This window comes from Eretmochelys imbricata, chromosome 15 (assembly GCF_965152235.1).
Source record: "Eretmochelys imbricata isolate rEreImb1 chromosome 15, rEreImb1.hap1, whole genome shotgun sequence".
Classification (NCBI taxonomy): Eukaryota; Metazoa; Chordata; order Testudines; family Cheloniidae; genus Eretmochelys; species Eretmochelys imbricata.
The window spans coordinates 12,869,943-12,891,973 of NC_135586.1; the positions used below are offsets into that span (position 1 = coordinate 12,869,943).

The 22,031-nt window shown below is 42.0% G+C and overlaps 1 protein-coding gene across 5 annotated transcripts in view; it reads right to left on the reverse strand.

Annotated features, from left to right (window-relative positions):
- Positions 1–134: 134 nt before the first annotated feature.
- The window catches only part of MED15 (mediator complex subunit 15), a 42,132-nt gene continuing 20,235 nt past the window's right edge, over positions 135–22,031 (reverse strand). For 2 of the 5 annotated variants that reach the window (XM_077835060.1, XM_077835057.1), the window contains 11 exons: positions 21,803–21,892; positions 16,583–16,702; positions 7,660–7,802; positions 6,505–6,632; positions 5,949–6,083; positions 5,509–5,572; positions 4,576–4,642; positions 3,653–3,813; positions 3,281–3,447; positions 1,847–1,945; positions 135–1,741 (listed from right to left, as the gene is read on the reverse strand). In XM_077835060.1, the coding sequence (XP_077691186.1) occupies positions 1,605–1,741; positions 1,847–1,945; positions 3,281–3,447; positions 3,653–3,813; positions 4,576–4,642; positions 5,509–5,572; positions 5,949–6,083; positions 6,505–6,632; positions 7,660–7,802; positions 16,583–16,702; positions 21,803–21,892 (1,311 nt within the window). In that variant the 3' untranslated portion in view covers positions 135–1,604. The remainder of the gene's footprint in view (positions 1,742–1,846; positions 1,946–3,280; positions 3,448–3,652; positions 3,814–4,575; positions 4,643–5,508; positions 5,573–5,948; positions 6,084–6,504; positions 6,633–7,659; positions 7,803–16,582; positions 16,703–21,802; positions 21,893–22,031) is intronic. The other 3 variants (XM_077835061.1, XM_077835059.1, XM_077835058.1) reach the window with 2 other exon arrangements.

Genomic DNA, 22,031 nt, shown 5'->3' on the forward strand with positions numbered 1-22,031 from the left:
CATATGTGATTTTTCCTCCCTCACTTCTGGGTGCAGAGATTTCGGCTCCTGATAGGATATATGAAGTAAGCACCCGCCTTTGGTCACTGCAGAGCCGTTGCCTAAGGACTAACATTGGAATGATAGTAGGTTAGTTTCAAACACAGGAATAATAATAAATTTATTACGATAAAACAAACAGATAATGCATTAGTTCATGTACAAAATATTGATACCACTCGGCTGCCTCAATCAGTGCTTACTAAGTACCCACATTTTAAAACATCCTAAAACCGATGACACCACACAGATTTACAGAGGTCACAGCAATTTCTTGACACCACTGTAAGAGTCCAGCTACTTGTCAGGGACTGTTGCACAATACTGGGGGATGGAGCAGGGTGTGATGGAAATACTTGAGACACTGAAATTCCCTTACACCCAGGAATTAAGAGTGAATGAACTACAAAGATAGGGCAGATTGAAATGTAATCACATTGTGTATGGAACCAGTTACTTATGGCAAGTGGCTTCATTTGCATTGCCTCACAACACAGCAGCTGATATCAGTCTTCTGATCCTAATTTAGATGACCAGTAATACTTTTACAGGTGGGTGTCCCTCGGTGCCCGAGGCACGCAAGGTCAATTGTCAGTCTTAGACCTGAGCTGTGTTCAGTTTTCTTAAACAAACAGATGCGAGTGGGATATGCAAACACTTCCCATGAGTTGCATCACTCCCCAAAGAAGCCAGCACCCAAGAGAAATGCCAGGTAAGATACAATTCCCCTGGTAAATATAAATGCAGATAAGTAGCTGCAGCCTGCTGGATTCATTTACAGTGCTGCTATGATTCAATCAATTGATTTTCCCTGCACACACACTTGGAGCTCACAGGGAAATCAGTTAGCATGCACACTGAATACCCCGCCTTCAGATCATCCGACTTTCTAAGAGTGAGAAATGCATGGTCCGTGCTAACCAAAAACCGTTTATACAAAGTAGTGTTTAAAATAAGCTATAAAAATTTTCCTATGGTTGGTTTTCCTCCTAAACATAATTATTCAGATTAATCTGACGCATTAGGGATGCCCTAAAAAGGCCCCGATTTCTCCCCTTTCTCCAAATTAAATTACCAGACTCCTGCAACCATAGGGAAGTTTGTGAGCACATTCTAGCTGCAGCTAATTTATTCTTGGGGCAATATCAAGTCACACAACATACAGAGTGTGAGGAATACTGGCATCAGGCAAAGTCTGAAGCAAATTAGGACATTCTCCCCTCTCCCTTCTATACCATTCAGACTCCCTGATGGAAGTCTACAAATAATTTCTTCTCTAAGAAGACAATAAAAGCCCCTCCTAATACATCAGTCTCAAGAACCATATATACATGTTCTGTATATGTGAAAATGCTGGCAAAGTCCACAAAGGCAGAAGATAAAAGCATGAAATCTAAATCTAACACCAGGTTCCCTATTGAACCTGGCACCTAGAAACAAAACAGTATAAGGCTTTTTCTTCTGAAGTTCCCTCCCAAAATGCCTGTGATTCTTCCAGTGGCCGTGGGAGAGGCCAGCTGCCGAGACCCAACTTCTTTGCTTCATGATTTCACAAGGGGAGGAAGTTATGCAGCAGAGAGGCAGGCTTGACGGATACTTTGTGCCCAGGTGTTTAAGAGTGCTGTGACTGAATGCTTGTCTGGAAGCTGCAGCAATTTTGATGTCATGTACTGATACACTGACTGCAAGAAGGGATTGGCTGCTGGAAAAGAAAAAGGAGACAGCCCAGATAAACACAGTTGCACAACTGAATATCACAAATTGATCCCTCACTTTTTAAAGTGATGCTATCCTATTGTCCCCATACCATATTGTCGAGAGTTGTCTATCCACAGAGGGCTCTGATCTGGATAGTCAGCTGGAACACTGAGCTGTAATGGCGGGACATTTGGAAGGTTCTTGTCATCTAGAATTCAAACACATTTACTTTAACAAAAGATATTTTCCATCAGGACATCAAAGTAAGTTGTGTGTGGTGTTTTCCCTACGTCTGTACATTACATACTGAAATGGATAGGGAGGGACTAGATCTAATCTTTAAGAGGAACCATGGCTATGAGTCTTCATTTCTGAAAAGCTCACTTTAAAAATGGCCTCTGCTTGCTGGAAGCTCAATCTGGAACTCCCAGCTCCACAACACACCCAACGCATCTCACCAGTCTCCGTCTTTCATGAGGTGTACTTCATTTGAGTTTGGTTTCCTAAATATGAAATGTCTAGGTACTGTTCATACTACACATGTAAGCCAGGACCAGAGCTTTCCCATGTTTTGTCTGGTACACACTAAAATGAACCCACTTTACCTTTTTCTGTCCAAGGGCAAAACAAGTTCCTATGAAGGTATACTCCATTCTTGCTTGGTTGAGAGAGAAGGGCAAAGACTTACACACACTTCCCCATTCACACCACCAGCTGTGACAACTGCTGGTGCAGCTGGGAAAACGTTTTCAATACAATTAGACAGGCCCCATTCCTCAATGTCCCAATATCATGTTTTAGGGTGCTGAAAACTTGTCCTGACTACACTAGGCATTAAACCATTTTCTAACACCAGCAGAGCTTGAGCTAAGGGTGAAGAATTATCATCAGCAAGCTGCACCCATCGGTGCAAGAGGCAGAATTTTTCATCTGCGGAGCGGAAATCTAACAAGATCCAGTTGTACAATTAAATACTGTACTGTTTCACTCTTGGGATTCTTCCACAGTGGCAACAATTACCGACAAGTCCAATTTATTTCTCACATCCCAGACAGCAAGTTTTTTGAAATACAAGGAGAGAGAAATGTAGTTATGTTTATAAATAGGCCACTTCATACTATCAGGAATTCAGATTACCTGGAGAGTTTGCTTGGATCCCAATTTAGGGAACCAATTAAATGCACACATGGAGCAACAAAAACCGCTCATATTTCAGCTTAAAAAAGCAGCATTTTACTCAGAGACCAGCCTATAATACTGCCTTCTTTTAGTAGCAACACCATGATACTGGGGATTGGGGGGGTGGGGTGGGGTGTGGAGAATAATTTAGCTTTAAGATAATTTCCCCACTTTCTAAAAAAAGCTGTAAGTGGTTTAAATATCTAGCTACTTGATCTGGGGTACATTATGCATTGCCACAACTGTGGCGAGCTAAAGAAAAACCATGATGAAATTATAGGCTGGCAAGATTTACAGCTGTACATATTCACAAGAAAATAAATCAACACCTCTTGAAAACAGTCTTAATTTCTTCTTAGCTTACCTAGCTTGCATATGAGGTGGACTGTGCCATTATTACTGCAATGGGAGGGATCCAGATTCACCAGGAATTTAGGATTTAATCTTGCGACTTCCCCTTGTAATACATTTGGTATGGTCTGCCTTTCATCCTCTTCATATTTACGCTTTCGAGGGGAAGCCATCTGGGCCCTGCGTAAAATACACCCACAAAGAGACTCAGAGTGGGCACCATGTTATGCCAAGTCCACAGTTTTCAAACAAAATTGATTTCTCAAGTACCTTACAGATGACAAGGAAACACGCACATATCCATCACGCCAGCCCATCCTTCCAACGTTTCAACCAAACAATTAATTTTTCTTAAGACAACAGACAGAAGGCCAATGATACATACGTGATTGGAGGGCCATGTATCGCAGTCATAGCTGGCACAAAGGTACGGTAGAGGGAATGGTTGAAGACTGGTGAACGAATGTTTGCCAAGACAGCATCCAAAAGTGGCTGGCACAAGTACTGCTGTTTGGTAGGGGGCACTGGTGGAGGTGGTGGCGTGGGCTAAAGCACAAAGAAGCACATCTTATTTTATGTGCTGTCAGTCACAAGTAGTCCGTACGAGACACCTTGATTCATTATGCAAACTTGCACTACAGTATTTCCAATACATTTAAGAATCCCTCTAACCTCTGTTTTGTGTTACTCTAGAAACACTTCCTCAGTATCCCCGCGTATACCCGCAGTAAAGTAAATTCAAATTAACTAACTGTGAATTTGAAATGGATTGGTTAAATTGTATCAAACAGCTATATATGGATACACTCATTCATAATTAAACTTTGAAAGTGAATTACGCTAAATGAAATTAAGAGCACTTTAATTCTGAATGAGAAGGTCCATACAGGGGTTTAATGCAGTTTAACTAATCTATTTTGCATTCACACCTTTAAATAATTGGGATTAATTTTCCTGACTGTCCCCATGTAGACAAGCCCATAGTAAACAAAATTGACACTGTCAGTATCTTTCATGTAGAAATCCTGTCTTGGTGACATCTGCTAAAGACAAGAACAAGGATCCATTCCTAGGTGCTTGTACAAAGCATGAATACTTGAAAGTTCAGTAAGCAGAATAATTTTTAAGAGGTATACACGAGGACATTCCTGCTGAATGGCCCAGTATTTAACCAGTTTTCTGTTTACTTGCTCAGTCCAGCACTGTGAACACAAAGAGATGGGAAAATTCTGCCAAACTGGTGCCCTCTGTGGAATTCACTGCCAGCCTTACTCTCCAGTAAGATGAAAAGTAAACCCCATTGCTTACCACAGCCATGTCATTCTTGAGCTTCTCCAGAGCAATTTCACATTTCTGTAGAGTCTTCAGAGGGCATCTGAAAAGGAAGAGGAAAGAATTAGCCCAATTTGCTCTGCTGTCCAAGATGAGGACTTTGTGATATCTGAGCCTCCCGTCCACATTATTTCAGTGCTGATATGCTTGGATGCTGTTCAAAACAGGAACTGTAGTTCTGCCTCAGGGAACTTAAATTCTAAGTTAGATCACATGGTTCAAACCTAACATTCTGGCAAATAAAGGTCCAATGCTTAGATTTTTAAATAACTTACGTGGATCCTTGAATGGCTTTGCTGAAGGGCACATTAAGGAGGGACTTTAATAGAGAAAGAAAGAATGAATACCACAATGTCTAAGTGAAACAGAGCTGACTGTTTTCAGCAAAATGAAGTTAACCCAGGTGGATTTCTCCAATCATTTCAATTAGCTCAAATAGACTGTATTACAGCAAAGAAAACACACCTGACTTATCAGTTTACTGAATAGCTTTCTATGAAACTGTGTGCACAAAAGATCCCATACTGCGTCTTAGGGGACACCACATTGTAAAATCTTTTGGCAGGATTTTGCACAACTTCTTAGAAAGAAGTTGCAACACAGAATGAATCAGCAAAAAAAGGGTTCTGAAATTTAAACCTCTTGCCCACCATGATTTCTCAACATAAAAGAAAGTTAGTGATACAACAACATTGAGGGTCTTCAAAAACAAGGAAATTCAGATTAGAGTTAAGAACTGTCTAGATACTACATGTTGCCGCAAGATGATAGACTAATGTCTGGGACACCACTCCTCATCTGGGACTCCATGGTAGCCTATGTATTCTCTCATATTCCTGACAGTGGGTTTGGGAGGAAGAGAGTTCACTGGGGAGGTGCTCGCACAAGCTAAACAGAAAAGGACGTTACCGTTTTGAAGGATCAGTCAGGATATCCAAGAGGCTCTTCATCTTACTCAGGTCCTTCTTCCTATCTGAAATAAAATAAAAAGGACTAGTGAGAAATGCACTCATTGCTGGCAGAGCTTCCAGCTCTGCAGTCATTAACACAAAAACTGGAGGCTGGGAAAACTGAAAACATGACCCATCTAAGGAGAAAGTAGCAAAGACCTGTGATTCTCCATCTTTTCATGAGGAAGAGTCTGTATCCAAAAAAGTTTAGATATAGTAAAGAAAAAGAGAGGTCCTGAAAAAGGGATTTGGAGATGAAAATGTTGTCATGCTTCAGAGTTAAGTCTTTGCAACCATGAGCAAGGAAAACAATAGACAGGCTTAGTCCGCCAGAACCCCTAAAAGAGCAGTACACAGGCAGACAGGGAGAACCGTACAGTAAAATACGAGGGGCCACACCTTCATTTTTATCAATCTTATTGATCATCCTCCGAAGTGGCTCGATGTACTTTGACAGCTGTTTGAGTTTCTCCAGGTACTGCTGCTCTTCAGACTGGCTGGAGCTCGCTGGACTCATGACAGAGTTTGGATTTCCTGCACCAGGCAAAAAGGTGAAGATTATATACCACATGTCAGGAGGGGTCAGGCAAAGCAGGACATTGGCTTATGAACTGTTGCTAGCGATTTCCAGCTGCATGAAACCCCAGAGTCAACAGACCTTTACATCCCCTTCTGGTTACCATTTTGGTTTTGTCAGAAAATTATGAAAACCCTCATGTAATTCAATGACAAAAAAAGATGAGATCAGACAATTCCAAAACTCGAATATTCTCCTTGCTGCACATGTAGCGCACATGGCAAGTCCACCACTGAAATACTACTCACTGGTAGAGCACCGTAGAGCCAACAGCATAACTATGCAGCCTCAGATTTCTCTCTGTATGTTTTAGTTACTAAGATGCATCACTGGATCATGCTCCGCAGTACAGTTCTTACTGATGACCATAGGAGTTACCTGGAGTGTTTAAAGGACCTGGAGATGGGACACTAAAGTTCTGTGGTGTTCGTGCAGCTGCTGGGCTCTGGGATGGTTGAGGAGATGGACTGGGGAGGAAGCTGCTGGGAGATGGGGCTGGGCCGGAGCTGAAGAATGGAAATGAAAGTCAACTCAACACTTAATATGAAGACAAAGTGGCCTGTAAGAAGCTAGCAGAAGAAATGGTTAGTCTGAGCAGGTATGTTTTACTGAGTGCTGCTGCAGCATTCTGCAAACCCCACTGATGGCTACTGTCTTTGAGTGTGTATTCCACCCAGCTGCACGGGAGTGGGATTTACAAAAGTGCTCGGCATTGACCTAGCTCTGCTCCCAGGGAAGTTCCTGGTAAAAATCTCATGGATTTTGACAGAAGCAAGGTTAGGCCAATGCTGAACGGTTTGGAAAATCCCACCCTTATGTCACTGTACTGCTCAGGCCCATTGTGCCCGCTAGCTGCAGCACAAACAGGTCTCTTCCCCAGACAGCTTACAATCTAAGACTGACCCAGCTTTTTGTCAGTTTCAACAACACTCTTGCAAGGTAAAGATTCAGAATCCCTGCCAGAAAGGTCTGATTACAGCATTCAGTAAAGATTCCAAAGCTAACACCACTGAATTTTGACTTAGTGGGAGACTCACTCTAGCAAGACGGAATTTTGTTAGTAGGTCTTTAACTCCAGAGGTCTCTGAATAACTCCTCCATCAACCCAGGAGCATGATGGGGCCTTTCTCTGGAAACCAAGCAGAAGCCTTGGATTTAGGGACCATGGCCTTCTGCTTCTGACATCCCATTCAATCCTTTAACTCACCTTCCATTAAGCCACAATAGTTAGGGGAGTATCTGTATGTGGCTAAACACAGAGTAGCCTCAGAGAAGGTGAATGGGGAGGGGATAGCAACATGAGCATGACTCCTCCAGGTTCCTATGACATGACAGCCCAAGAGCTGTGCTACTGAAGGTCCCAATCCATTCAATGTCAACCTCACGGCATCACAAGGGTTGGACTCTCCACTAGAAAGTGCACCAGGATAGGCACCTGTGACAACTTTGGTTTAACCTCCATTCATGTTCATCACCATCTGGTGAGAGCATCTGCAGCTGCCACTCACCTCAGGTGGTCACATTCTGGCTCACCTGACATTCGAGTTTGGCTGAGAAGTTGGCTGCCCTGGTTGAGGTGATGGCTGTGGCTGAGGAGGTGGTGGCATTGACTGGGGTGTCTGCGCTTGCTGGACAGGTGAGGGAGATGACATCATGGTAATGCTGCTCTGGCTGACCTGAAACGGGAAAGAATACATTCAACAAAGAAGAGAGCTGATAATGGGAACCAATCTAAAAAGGCTTTGGCTATGGAGAAGAGCAGCCTCTGGACTCTATAAGAAACAGAAAGTGTTAGTTTCCTAAACTCCTCCATAAAGAGATCACTGCCAGTACCTCGCATTTCTTTCTTGAGGTACTCAGGGGAAATGTTTCACACCAAGATTTAACTAACAGGTAAAACTCCAAAAAATGAGCATTATTTTGGAGTCAGTTATTGAGTTCCTCCTTCTTAGATTACAATAGCAAGTGTTTCATCTGAACTATCATTTCCTTTATTATAACTACAATAAACAAGGTCATGGAGGACTGGCTTGAGAATTTATGACCACGGTGAAAGAACCCTTCCTTATTTTTGCTTTCAATTTATATTCTTCAAACCCTTTTCTTATTTTTTGGCTACTACATCCAAATCACTTTTCTTTAGGAGGAGGGGGAAGGAAAGGACAATGTATGGAGAGTGAAATATAAGACTCTTGATATTCAAATTGGAAAGCCTGGAGGAGCCAGAAAAGTTTTCAAGTGGTTGGGATGGGGTGAGGAAAGGGGAAGTTATTTTGGTTTTAGAGATTGGATGGGGTTGCATAAACCCAAAGGACAGAAAGCTCAAGCTGGGGAGAGTCTTCTAAGAAGCCACAATGATTTCAAATCTACAACCCTTCAGAGGAGAAATTCTGTGTACAATAAAGTTTATTCTTCAACTTGCGATCAAAGAGATAAAATTAAGGGATGCGGATTGAAATAAAACAACTTATTCCTATAATTTTGTGGTGTTAACTCAGATAAACAAAGGTGATTTGAGCTAGTCTACAAGACAGCACCTCATGACATCACAGTATCCCATGAATTTACCATGAGTCTTCTAATGGGATCTTGATAATCAGCCAACTTAATTTCTACCATATGGAAAGCAAAGAGCACAAAAATTCCTTTCACAGAATCATAGAATATCAGGGTTGGAAGGGACCTCAGGAGGTCATCTAGTCCAACCCCCTGCTCAAAGCAGGACCAATCCCCAACTAAATCATCCCAGCCAGGGCTTTGTCAAGCCTGACCGTAAAAATATCTAAGGAAGGAGATTCCACCACCTCCCTAGGTCACGCATTCCAATGTTTCACCACCCTCCTAGTGAAAAAGTTTTTCCTACTATCCAACCTAAACCTCCCCCACTGCAACTTGAGACCATTACTCCTTGTTCTGTCATCAGCTACCACTGAGAACAGTCTAGGTCCATCCTCTTTGGAACCCCCTTTCAGGTAGTTGAAAGCAGCTATCAAATCCCCCCTCATTCTTCTCTTCTGCAGACTAAACAATCCCAGTTCCCTCAGCCTCTCCTCATAAGTCATGTGATTCAGTCACCTAATCATTTTTGTTGCCCTCCGCTGGACGTTTTCTAATTTTTCCACATCCTTCTTGAAGTGTGGGGCTGCTGGCAATGCCCCTACTTATACATCCCAAAATGCCATTGGCCTTCTTGGCAACAAGGGCACACTGTTGACTCATATCCAGCTTCTCGTCCACTGTAACCCCTAGGTCCTTTTTTGCAGAACTGCTGCCGAGCCATTCGGTCCCTAGTCTGTCGCGGTGCATGGGATTCTTCCGTCCTAAGGGCAGGACTCTGCACTTGTCCTTGTTGAACCTCATCAGATTTCTTTTGGCCCAATCCTCTAATTTGTCTAGGTCCCTCTGTATCCTATCCCTACCCTCCAGTGTATCTACCTCTCCTCCCAGTTTAGTGTCATCTGCAAACTTGCTGAGGGTGCAATCCACACCATCCTCCAGATCATTCTACTTTCCAAACACTTCAGGTGCTCTGTAGATTTGCTCCTTTTCCTCACTAATTCAGAGCCAGCCCACTACTGTCACAGGCCATAATGAACGCAGCAAACATAGGAAGCATGGCATGATCTACCCTATGCACCCAGAGAATCACAAGGTATCCTTGGCCTGGAACAACACATCTTAAGGGTACAGGAAGAGTTAAACTTTTACTAACTGGCTGTCCTCTACATTCTCTTCTACCGCTTATGCTGCTTACAATGAGCCATAACGTGCAGGTTACTATAATCCTACATGTGGTGTTCCAGTGAGTCAGATTTTAGTAGAGTGCCCCCCTCGGCCAACAGACAGGGCACAGCAAAATAGCAGAGAAAAGACAAGAGCAAAACTGAAGGGACTGAGATTCTAGGCAAGAAAAAGAAATGAACCCAAATGATCTAGCTAGATTGAAATCCAGGGCCTCTCTGAACCAACAGACACTCTAGTTCAGGGGTTCTCAAACGGGATCGGGACCCCTCAGGGGGTCGCGAGCTATCAGCCTCCACCCCAAACCCCACTTTGCTTCCAGAATTTATAATGGTGTTCAATATATTAAAAAGTTTTTTCAATTGATGGAGGGGGAGAATACTCAGAGGCTTGCTATGTGAAAGGGGTCACCAGTACAAAAGTTTGAGAATCCCTGCTCTAGTTGATCATCCACTAAGGTATAGCTTAAGGTTCATGGCAATGTAACATGTTATGGTCTCATTTCTACTTTCGGTAACACCATTCCTTTCCCACCCACTCCCCCATGACTTTAATACATGGTTTCAAGACTTCTCTTTCCAGATGCTTTTCTCCATAATAAGCTGTGCTCACTGGTTTTCATGGGAGGGGAATATTTGCCAGTCGCTCTCTTCCCAGCAGCTGAAGAATGATGCTTGGAATTAAATGGTGTAATTCTGCCTCCCATGGAACTTTTGTGCCCCAAGAGCTCAAGTGGAGGAAGAAGAAAAACGTTTCAGAGAGTTCCCCCTGCTTTAACTCCTAGTCTGCCCCAGTGCACAGGTCCTCTCTTCTTGGCATGTATCCCTTCAGAGCACATCAAATAGCGTGAGCTGTTGAAGAGCAAAGGACTGCATCTGCAGTGCTCCTAGCTCAGGACCAGACCCTCATCTTCAATGTATGGGATCCTTCTCTTTAAAAGATTGAATACACACTGTACAGTGCCCCTACTACACAATAGCAAACTAAATTAATGCTTATATCCTGTTTCCTTTCATAGCACTACCCATTCCCACAAGGTATGAGCAGTGATGAGTTGCCAGAAGCTGAAGAACCGGTTCCTTCAGTCGCTACGAGTCTTTGGTGGCACGTCCTTCAGTCGCTCCGGGTCTTCGGCGGCACTGAAGGACCTGCCACCGAAGTGCCGCCGAAGGCCCAAAGCGAGTGAAGGACCCGCCACCGAAGGCTCAGAGTGCCACCGGGTGAGTAAAAATTCACAGAGGAGCCTCCGCAGCCGAGAGCTCAGGCAGGACGCGAGCCGCAGTTTGCCCACCCCTTTAAAACCGGTTCTAAACCGGCTTCAAAATTTAACAACCGGTTCGCGTGAACCGGTGCAAACTGGCTCCAGCTCACCACTGGGTATGAGTATCCACAGAGCACGTTCCCTCTTTTAAAACCAGCCTGCACCCCCTGCAGGAGTCAAGTGGGGAGGCTGCAGTCAGGTGCTTGACACTCAGTGTGGTTATGACAGTTTCATATATTCCAAGGCCGTCTTCTAGTCTGACCTCCTGTATAACAAGCTCCTGCCTCCTTTTTGGCAGAGTACTAGGAGATGCAGGTCAGGCTTGTGCTGAGCACCGACCTCTTCAGTCCATCCCCACCAAAGTTTTACTTATCTCACTACTTCCTTTCCCAAGGCTGCTTTGGTGCTTCACGAATCTTCCCCTACCAGAGGCCATCTTATACATTTGTACTCTTCTGACTCCTACACTGCACTATTCCCAGGGAGTAGGATTAGATTACACAATAAACAAAACCTCAGTTTCCAGGATATGATCTTTACAACTGGCTCAGACTAGCTCTGTGAAGTCCAGCTCAATTGAACTTTAGGTTTTGACAGTTTGCACCCAGCAAGACTCCAGCAAATCCAAGCTACCCGCTGTTGCACATAATCCTGCCATGTTCTTTAAGGGAATCTCACCAAGTAGTAAAAATACTTTTGACCTAAAGGAAAACTCTAGCAATCAGTTACCTAACAATACTTATATTTTTTTAATGCTTAAGCCAGTGAACAAAACCCTGTATACCCTGTAGCAAGCTGGATTTAAGTTTGTCACCAAGGGCCCCTGCTTTGGTGGCAAGACTGAAAATTCTGCAGAAACAATAAGCTTAACAAACAGGTTTTCATATTTGCAGTTGGATCTGTATCCAGTCTATTAATTTGATATTACATTCAGTTTTACTTTATTCCTGTATTTCCAGTGTGCTCAAAATTTTTGTACCAACATTTCATAAGGGCATTGTAGCAGTCAAGGCTACTGGAGATTGTAGCAGATCAGAAGGGGAAGCTGGAGATTTTGACACCAAAGAATATGTAGCAGACAATTTGGGATTAGTACACTGGCTCTTATTTTAGCAGAAACACTCGGCTAAACATTATTAAAATAGAAAAGAACTATTTAATCTGACATTTAAATTACCATCAGTAGGCTTCAGAGTCAACCCAAATGAGGTAAATAGGGAAGCTCACTCCTCTTGGTTATTGTTTTAGACTTAGCGAGACCCCACTGACATTCAGTTCATGCTTCATAGCACTTCAGTCACAAGGGCTAGAAGACCAACTTTTTTTAGATTAAAGTTTAAAAAAAATGGAACTCAGTTCTGAATTTGGTGGCAAGTTCAATAGCCATGAAATTGTTGAGTCCTAAGCCCTACCAGCAATTAACAGTGCAGCTGCATTCTTAGCAAGATCCAGAAGCTACTCTGCAAAGAGACAATCAAGTCTTGTGGTGACAGGGGCACATGCTGCTCTTCTGTCATGTAGGATAAATCGAAAGCACAGCCTGGACACCCAATATTTTTATACCAAGCCCATATTTGGTCCTTTCTTGGAAAAGGTGTTATCAAATATGACACCAAGTTTCTTAAATTTAGCACCATCACCAAATTGATCTTTCAATTATTGAGATCAAGTAGATAGACTTACGCAGACTACCAATAACCAGCTACAGCCATAAGTAGGGCTGTCAAGCGATTAAAAAAATTAATCATGATTAATCGTGCTATTAAACAATAACAGAATACCATATTTAAATATTTTGGGATGTTTTCTACATTTTCAAATATATTGATTTCAATTACAACACAGAATACAAAGTGTACAATGCTCATTTTATATTTATTTGCACTATAAAAAACAAAAATAGCATTTTTAAATTCACCTAATACAAGTACTTAGTGCAATCTCTCTGTCATGAAAGTTCAACTTACATACGTAGAACTATGTACAAACAACTAACTGCATTCAAAAATAAAACAATGTAAAACTTTAGCGCCTACAAGTCCACTCAGTCTTATTTCAGCCAATTGCTCAGACAAACAAGTTTGGTTACAATTTGCAGGAGATAATGCTGCCCGCTTCTTGTTTACGATATCACCTGAAAGTGAGAACAGGCATTCTCATGGCACTATTGTAGCTGACGTCGCAAGATATTTATGTGCTAGATGCGCTAAAGATTCGTATGTCCCTTAATGCTTCAACCACCATTCCAGAGGACATGCATCGATGATGGTTTCTGCTCGGTAACGATCCAAAGCAGAATGGACTGACGCACGTTCATTTTCATCTTTTGAGTCAGATGCCACCAGCAGAAGGTTGATTTTCTTTTTTTGTGGTTCAGGTTCTGTAGTTCTGCATCTGAGTGTTGCTCTTTTAAGACTTCTGAAAGCATGTGCCATACCTTGTCCCTCTCAGATTTTGGACGGCACTTCAGATTCTTAAACCTTGGGTCGAGTGCTGTAGCTATCTTTAGAAATCTCACACTGGTACCTTCTTTGCATTTTGTCAAATCTGCTGTGAGAATGTTCTTAAAACAAACAAGTGCTGGGTCATCATCCAAGACTGCTATAACATGAACTATATGGCAGAATGCGGGTAAAACAGAACAGGAGACATACAATTCTCCCCCAAGGAGTTCAGTCACAAATTTAATTAATACTTTTTTTTTAATTTTAAACAAGCATCAGCATTAGTGGACTTGTAGGCTCTGAAGTTTTAGATTGTTTTGTTTTTGAGTGAAGTTATGTAACAAAAAAAATCTACATTTGTGAGTTACACTTTCACAATAAAGAGATTGTACTACAGTACTTGTATGAGGTGAATTGAAAAATACTATTTTTTGTTTATCGTTTATCACAGTGCAAATATTTGTAATCAAAATTATATAAAGTAAGCAGTGTACACTTTGTATTCTGTGTTGTAATTGAAATCAATATATTTGAAAATGTAGAAAAAATCCAAAAATATTTAATACATTTCAATTGGTATTCTATTGTTTAACAGTGTGATTAATTGCAATTAATTTTTTAAATTGTGATTAATTTTTTTGAGTTAATCGCATGAGTTAACTGTGATGAATCAACAGCCCTAGCCATAAGCTATTTTCTACTGCTGCTCTACCCAGCAGAAACATGTCTGAAGACAAGATAATGGCGACACATCCAACAAACAACATTATTCAAGCATTTCTCTAGGGTACAGACCAAAACCACAGCATCCACGGGACAAGCAGAACTATATATTTCTCTGCAATCTGAATTGAATTTTGGGGGACTGGTTTTACTTAAAAACTCACACTGTGGGTCTTGAGCTACTCAAACACCTACCCAAGTCAATTTAGTTTTTAAAACATTCTTCCCATCCCCTGCTAACTGATGGTCCATTCATCCCACTACATTTTCCAGGAGCTATTTTCATTCCAACTGGTGCCACATGTGCACATTTCCCTCTTTCACTGGCCTACGATTCCCCAGTTTTCCAATATTACAGGACATAATTTTCATGAAATTGACTCTTACAATCTGCACTTAATTCATTTGATGTCAAGAGTTAAGGCTTCCCAACAACCACTGGTACAACAGCACTAAGAGGTCAATATACAGAACAGGCAGCTGGACTGACAGACTGGATGGATGAGAGACTCAGGGCTAGCAGTGTAGCATTGCCTACGGAAATTCTTCTTTGACTCAAGTAATTCCAACTACAGAATAATTAGCAGGATTAAAAGAATTTTCCAGTTCCAACCAGAAAAAAATGGCATTGAATAAATATGCCAGAGCCTGTGGTGTATTTCTGGCCACTGCCTCTTTCTGCCGCACATGCCACTTTAGCCAACACCTTACTTTAACACTAAGTGTAGCTACTAAGTGCTACACTTCAGCAGCAATAAACACACCGTGCAAAGGACTCAGGATTTATGATCTCAGATACTCCCAGAGCTCCAAGGCCTGCTAGCAAAAGAAACTCAAAACACAATACTGGGAGGATGGCAGAAGTCTTTTGTCATCCATTAACAGGAGAAAGCAATATGGAAACTGGAGCTGCTGGGCAGGTATGAGCTGTGAAGGTGACAGTGTGAACATATAAGACATGCAGCTCATGAGGCCCAGGGAGTCCCTCATTATACATGCAAAGCCAATCAAGCACTGGGATGAGCAGCAGGAAGAGTTGATCTCCACGTCACTGTCACGGCATGAGATAGCTTTAAATCAAAAGATTCACCCAGGGCTGAGCACTACAGAACAGTAGTGCATGAGGATTTCATAACCAATTCATAGAGCTGAGGAGGGACTTTGTTATTGTGGCAATGCTAATAAGTAGAGGGGCACTAAACTCCTTTTCTGCTTCCTTCTAGTTTTCCCAGTTCATTCCTGAGATGGCACATACCGCGCAAGTGAAATACAAATGCGAGAAAAGCTAGTGCTGGGCCTGTTCTGTTATGGCAGGTATAATAGACTCACACTTAGGGATCAGAAGGGACCACAGAACCTCACCCACCCACTCCTGTAATAGACCCAGAACCTGTGGCATATTCTGATCCAACACATTTCCAAATGTGGAATAGGGCCCTGTCAGCCTTTTCACTGAGGTAGGTCCACAGACAAAGTGCAGCTATGCTGACTCCTGCTTCATATTTTTGAAAGGACTGGCAGAACATGGACAATTTCCTGAGTGAAAGAGGGGTAGGAAATGCAGCAGAAATCCAGAACTGTAATTTGGGTGCATAATCATGTGTTGTTTTATTTTATTCAAAGATTGTTCATAATTTGCAGCTTTATTAGGAGCTTAAAGTAGTAACATTTTTTTCTTCAGTTCAGGGACATTTCATTTGGCTCCATACCTCCTGCACCATGTCCTAATCATCAACTCAAACTGAAATTGGCCAAGCTTATTGTTCATGAAAGAGGAACTAACACTAGCTAGAGCAATGCATAGCATGGGGAGGTGTCAGGCAAGATTCCCAACACAACTCAGCCAATGCCCTGCACTCCTGGCCCATGACACTTCATATGTGAGTCCTGGGGCCTCTCCTGAGCAAAGACTAGCCATGCAGTGGTTTTGTGATATGTGCAAAGATTAAGCAGAGACCAGAAAATTTGATTCATTTGAGACCTGAACCAGATATGAACATGGAATTTTTAAACATTCAAATAATGTGAACTGTGTTACTTTTTCAAAGCTTTATTCAATACCTCAAGCTCTCAAAAAGCTTCCATTTAAGGGAGAAGGGTACACTTTGGACAGTCCTGCTAAAAAAATACAGCCCAACACTACGAGTGGCTAAGAGCAATTATCTGAACGTAGTATTTTGATGAAGATAAAAGTGAACTTCTTTTAATTTGATGAGCACTAAATATAACCCAAGTACTGAATGCCTTGTACAATTCCTGACACAATGCACTTTGACTCAGTAAATACCTGTGGCATTTGCTGTCCGCCCAAAGGAATGGAGCTTGGAGGCGTGGCAGATACAGCGGTGGTAGGCGGGAACCGTGGTCTTATTTGCATCCCACCTCTGGCCATAGTTGCGGTGATCATCTTTGAGGACAGAGGGACAACAGACAAAAGTAATCGCAAAACAAGAAATGCAGTGCACTGGCAGGATGAGAAGCACATGCAACCTCCGGTATGAGACTCAAGTGAACTTTTCTCCAGATAAGCCTAATAAGCTAGTTTATGGATCCAACCCCCTGCTTCATATACCCTATATCTCCATTTGTAGAGGGCATCTAGTGAACTCTAAATATTGTGTGGGGTGATATGTAGATTCAAGTATATGGAAAAGGCCAATTATACAGAAGTATAATTTGGTTGAAAGGTTTTCCCAAATTTTGCCTGACATCTTGAATTTCTAATTTAATATTGGAATTAACGGCTCTAAGACTTATCAAGAATGCTTTATACAAGCTTCTTCAATCATATATTGTCACAAGTTTTGGTTTCTGACGTCCTCTACCATGCTATGGATTCATCTGAGGATTTGAAACCCACAGCAATATTTGTACCATTGTATCTTTCCACATTAATGGAATTGACGGACATTTCAACAGTAACTGCTGATAAGAATCCTCCAACGAAGCCTGTGATTTAGTGAACAAGACTTCAGAACCAACCAACCTATGGCAGTATGACTCCAAAAAAGAGACTTCCAACAGAAAGGACTTCTATGGTTTAGATAAAATACTCCGTCCTTCCTCCTGCAATCCCCAGAATAGGTGAAACGTACGGTCAAAACTAAAGTTTGAGTTCCCTTTCGGTGAACACCCATCCCTTCTGCTAAATAAACAGCCCTCAGGGCCACTAACTTCAATTAAGTACTAAAGTACTAACTTCAATAAAGTAGCCTGTCCTCAGGAATGTTCATCTCTTTACTTGGTTTCAGTTATAAGGACTCGGAAGAATCAGCTGGAATATAAACACTGCTTAGGACAGATTTCAGGGGTCAGTGGTAGAATGGATTTATTTTTAGAAGTAGTCCTAGGGGTGAGCTACTCCTGGTCCCAGAACATTCAAATCTCCTTGCAGGCTGCTGGGTCTAGAAACCATAGTTTTTTTTATAGTTTTTTTTTTTAATTGCTTTAAATGCTGTAATTACACAGAATGTGCTATCGATCAGAAGTCTGATACAACAAGTGAAAAATTAGCATATTGTGGCACATTCTGCTACTGGGATTCAAGGAATTTGGCACATTTGTGCATATCAATTAGGAAGAGCTCCTTTTCATTGCTTTTCACTTCTATGACAGATAGAGAGCTCCAAGTCCCCTTTCTCTAATCTGCACACTACTAATTGTTGCTAGAAGGACCTAACTAATCCAGGTGTGAAAGAAGTCTCCTTTTATTTGAATGACTGTGGGCATTCTTGCTTAGTGTTCTGTGTCAATGGGTTGAAGCAGCCAGCAACATGTCTCTAGAGAGTCAGAGAATGCATGTGCTTACAATTGTTAAAATAAATAAAATTAAATTACAACACAGCAAGACTGAGAAAGGAAAGCAATAACTGATAAAAAACCAGCATCAAATTCAGCACAGCTGTTAGTTCACAACATCAGAGCAATGAGGTCTCTTTCCATCCAGGAAGTGAGGGATGTCAGAGACAGGATTTCAGAAGGTAAACAAATGAGAGAACTTCAGACACCACACACACATGCACATGCACAAGTACAGCATGCAACAGCCATCACAAGCAAACAACCGAGCACTGGCACAAAGCACAGGTGGATGCTACAGAGTGCAGTGAAGAGCTACAGTGTCAACAGAAGAGCTGGTGGAGCAACACAACCCTAACAAAAAGGAAAGTGCTGGCAGAATACATGTCCCTCAAAGCCTAGTCCACCCATCCCACGAACTCACAGGTGCACACATGAGGGTCCAGTAACGTATGTGAAAACCCATGGACGCCATGCTGAACCGCATGTACCATCTTGGTCCTGTTTCTCATGCCACACCACCAAAGTGAGTGTATTAGATATCTCTTCCAGAGTCAATGAAATTAGATGCAGATTCACTGTTAAGGAGTCTGGCTAACCATGAAGCAACAGAACAAACTCTGATTCAAAGGCTTACAGCTGTTGGGCGGTTTGTTTTGGTTTAGTTTGTTTTTTTAAGCGTGTGCTGCTGGAGAGGAAGGAAATATGCTGTTAGAATTATACCAATTCCATGACCTTCGAATAAGGAATTTGCCCTTTGCTACCTTTCCAGGTGTTCAAAAAGTTCATTACAATATTTCCAGCGAGTAGGGTCCCCTGCCCCTTTGGTATGTGAGGGAGGGGAAGGAGTTCAAGAGACTACTGTTGCTTTGTGCAAGCAATTACAGGACATCAGCACCACATTTACAAGACTTATTGTATAAAAATGGGAAGACATTGCTGCTCCAGTGACCCTGCTCTGGGGCTTCTGGAGAAAAACTGATACTGGAGGCAAAACAAACTATGTTTGAAATACCCTCACTGTGAAAATCAGGACAAATTAGTTTGGGAGAAGGGAGAGAATCCATCCTAAAAGAAGAGGGGAATAAAGAAAGGATTCTTCCCCTAAGATATAAATCCCATGATTTGATAGTATCAGTCAGTCAGGACATAAGAACTTGAGTCTTAAAAAAAACCCAGATTTGCTCCAGATGAAGTCTGATTCCTTCGTTTGAGGATTCAGAATTCCCAAATACCCAAGTTAGCATCACATTGGGATTACCAGGATAGCTCCTTGGCTTTCAAAGAGCAACAAGCAAATCTGCATTCTGAGCATCTGGAATAAGTTAAAGCAGAACAGAATGGCTTAAACTTTAAACTTAAGTTCAGGTCATTATTCATCTTTGTGTGGTTTCCAGAGTAATCTTATGTAGCTTCTGGTCATTAGGACACTGCTTACTTCATTCATCTGCTCAATCTGAGCACAGTTACAGTCTCATAAAAGGTTGGTACATAAGCAGCAGAATGCTCGTGTGTGAACAAAATCACTATGACAACTTCAGAGAAAAGTCAAATTCTTGCTTCCACACTTCATCCACGTTAGGATTTAGGAATGATTTTAGTTGTACCCAAAGACGCTGACCAGAGACTTAAATGAAAAGGACACAAACATACTGGTGCTCCTAGGTGCTATGATAATACAAATAATAATAATAGCAGCATTGATCCAGACTCCCAGACCATTTGACAACCACAGGACATAAAACTCATATATAATGAGGCAAGTGTTATGATAGGGTAGGCTTATAATAAAACTTCCTCAGAATAGAATCTAGAATTCAAGGAAGCTTTACAGAAAATTTTAAGGAAGTGGTGTTAATGGAATAAAAGTAATAGGAGGTAACATTTACTCTCCAAAAGAAGCTGTTCTTTATAAACCCAAGAAAATCCAATCAATGCTCTGATGTCCAGAACTGTATTGACATTGTACACTTCCATATTCTCAAAACTAAACATTTTACTATATAAAACACTATTACACAAAGTACAAGAAACATGTTTAGTTATTGGACAGAAGAGAATTAATTGAATTTTAATTGATTTACCTTGTATCAGTATGGACCTACATGGAGTTTAGTGAATAAACCTGCCAGTGGAGTTTAGAAAGCTTTCAGCAGCCCTAATTTGTGACAGACACTGAGTTATACCTTAGTTTATATCCCATATGGTAATGTAGCTGTGATGCAAAACCAGCTGTCAACCACCATCACCAGAAGCTTTCCAGATGCACTGTGGTATTAAGCAACCTGTATGGGGAAATTCACTTAACAGGGCAAGAAGTAGAATGCCCCCATATAAACACAACCCACTTGCTGGACAGCAACACTAAATTAATAACATGACAGCTGTCCTGCTAGCCACCCTAACTCCCTGTAGCTCCCACCTGGAGATTATTCACAAAACAAAACAAAAAGAATAGTTTTAAATGCACATGTTTAAACTGTAATGAATGGGTTCTTGTCACTGCCACTGTACTTACCATTGCTCATCTTTCATCTGGTGTGAACATAATGTAAGAAATATAAAAGGCCCAGTATAGAAACAGAATGTAATGGCCTTGCAGAACTTCAGCATCAATAAGAGAAGTAGCTTTGGGTTATCTTAGGCCTCTATTCCTAGTACAGATCCTCAGGGATACAGGTGAGAAGAACCACCAATTGTTACAATTCACACTGCACACAAACTTTAAACACTGAAGGGGTGCAGGATGTCTAGGCCATTATTTTTTCACTGGACGCAGCATGACATAGTGCACAGGGAGTCAGGAGAACTGGATTCTATTCCCAAATGTGCCACTGACTGATCCTGGACAAGTCACTTCACCTACGTACCTCAGTTTCCCCACCTGAAAAACGTCCATAATTATACTTACCCCTGTTAGTAAAAGACTACGCATGAAAGGCACTAAGCATTATATGAGACCCTTAGGGAGGATGGGAAGTATGGTTCAACTCAAGCCCAAGTCTTCCCCATCTAGCCTTGGTGCTGGGCACATACGGGAGCATAGTCTGACGCTAGAGCGTACTGCTAGCTAAAAAAAATTGAATTGTGCACCGGACAATAAGCCTTCATCCAGCACTTCATATGTGACTCATTTACATGTGCCATTTATCTTGAGAGTTAACATTCAAAACGAGAGCTATTTATATCTACTGTCCATTTTACTCAATGAGAGGGGAGAGGAAATGATGGAACAGAGAAAAGTGGGGGGGGGAACGTCAATACCTCCACTAATACTTTTGTGTTTGGGAGATGGAAGGGAGATCGCATCTGAGTATAGACCAGCAGTCACCAGTTCATAGCAGAGAGAAGTTCATATGACAAGGCAGTCTCCTAAGAAAGTGTTATGGAAATAGAAGTGAAACACTCCAGGAACAGCTAGACCTATCGCATGACTACAGTAGACAGTCTTAACGTGCACTGCTAGGTCACTCCAGGCAGCAGTATCTGACCTACTAGGGACAAGCATGCACAAAGAAGGTGTCAATGAAATCCTGCCTCTGACTCACAGCAAAAGGGAAACAGTGCATAATCACCCATACCACCTTCGTAAGGACAACTGATGTCAAATCCCTCCTCAGAAAGCTACCAAAAATCCATCTCCATGCTCAGTTTTAGCATGCACTTGCTACAGGCCTGCCCTAGTGACACTGGCTCCATGGGCCCTTACCTGCCCTGAAGCTCCCATCTGAGCAGCCTGGGCCTGAGCTGCTTGGACTGCTGCCGCTGCCTGCTGCTGCTGCACCAGTTGAGCTCTTACCTTGAATATTTGAAGAAAGAAGGGGGTAAGCAGGAGTAACTGGTTAGGGTGGATGTCACCTTTCCACAGCATTTAGATCAACCATCTTACTAACTCCTTCAGTTATGAGCAAACAAGACTGTCGGCTATGCATTTACAC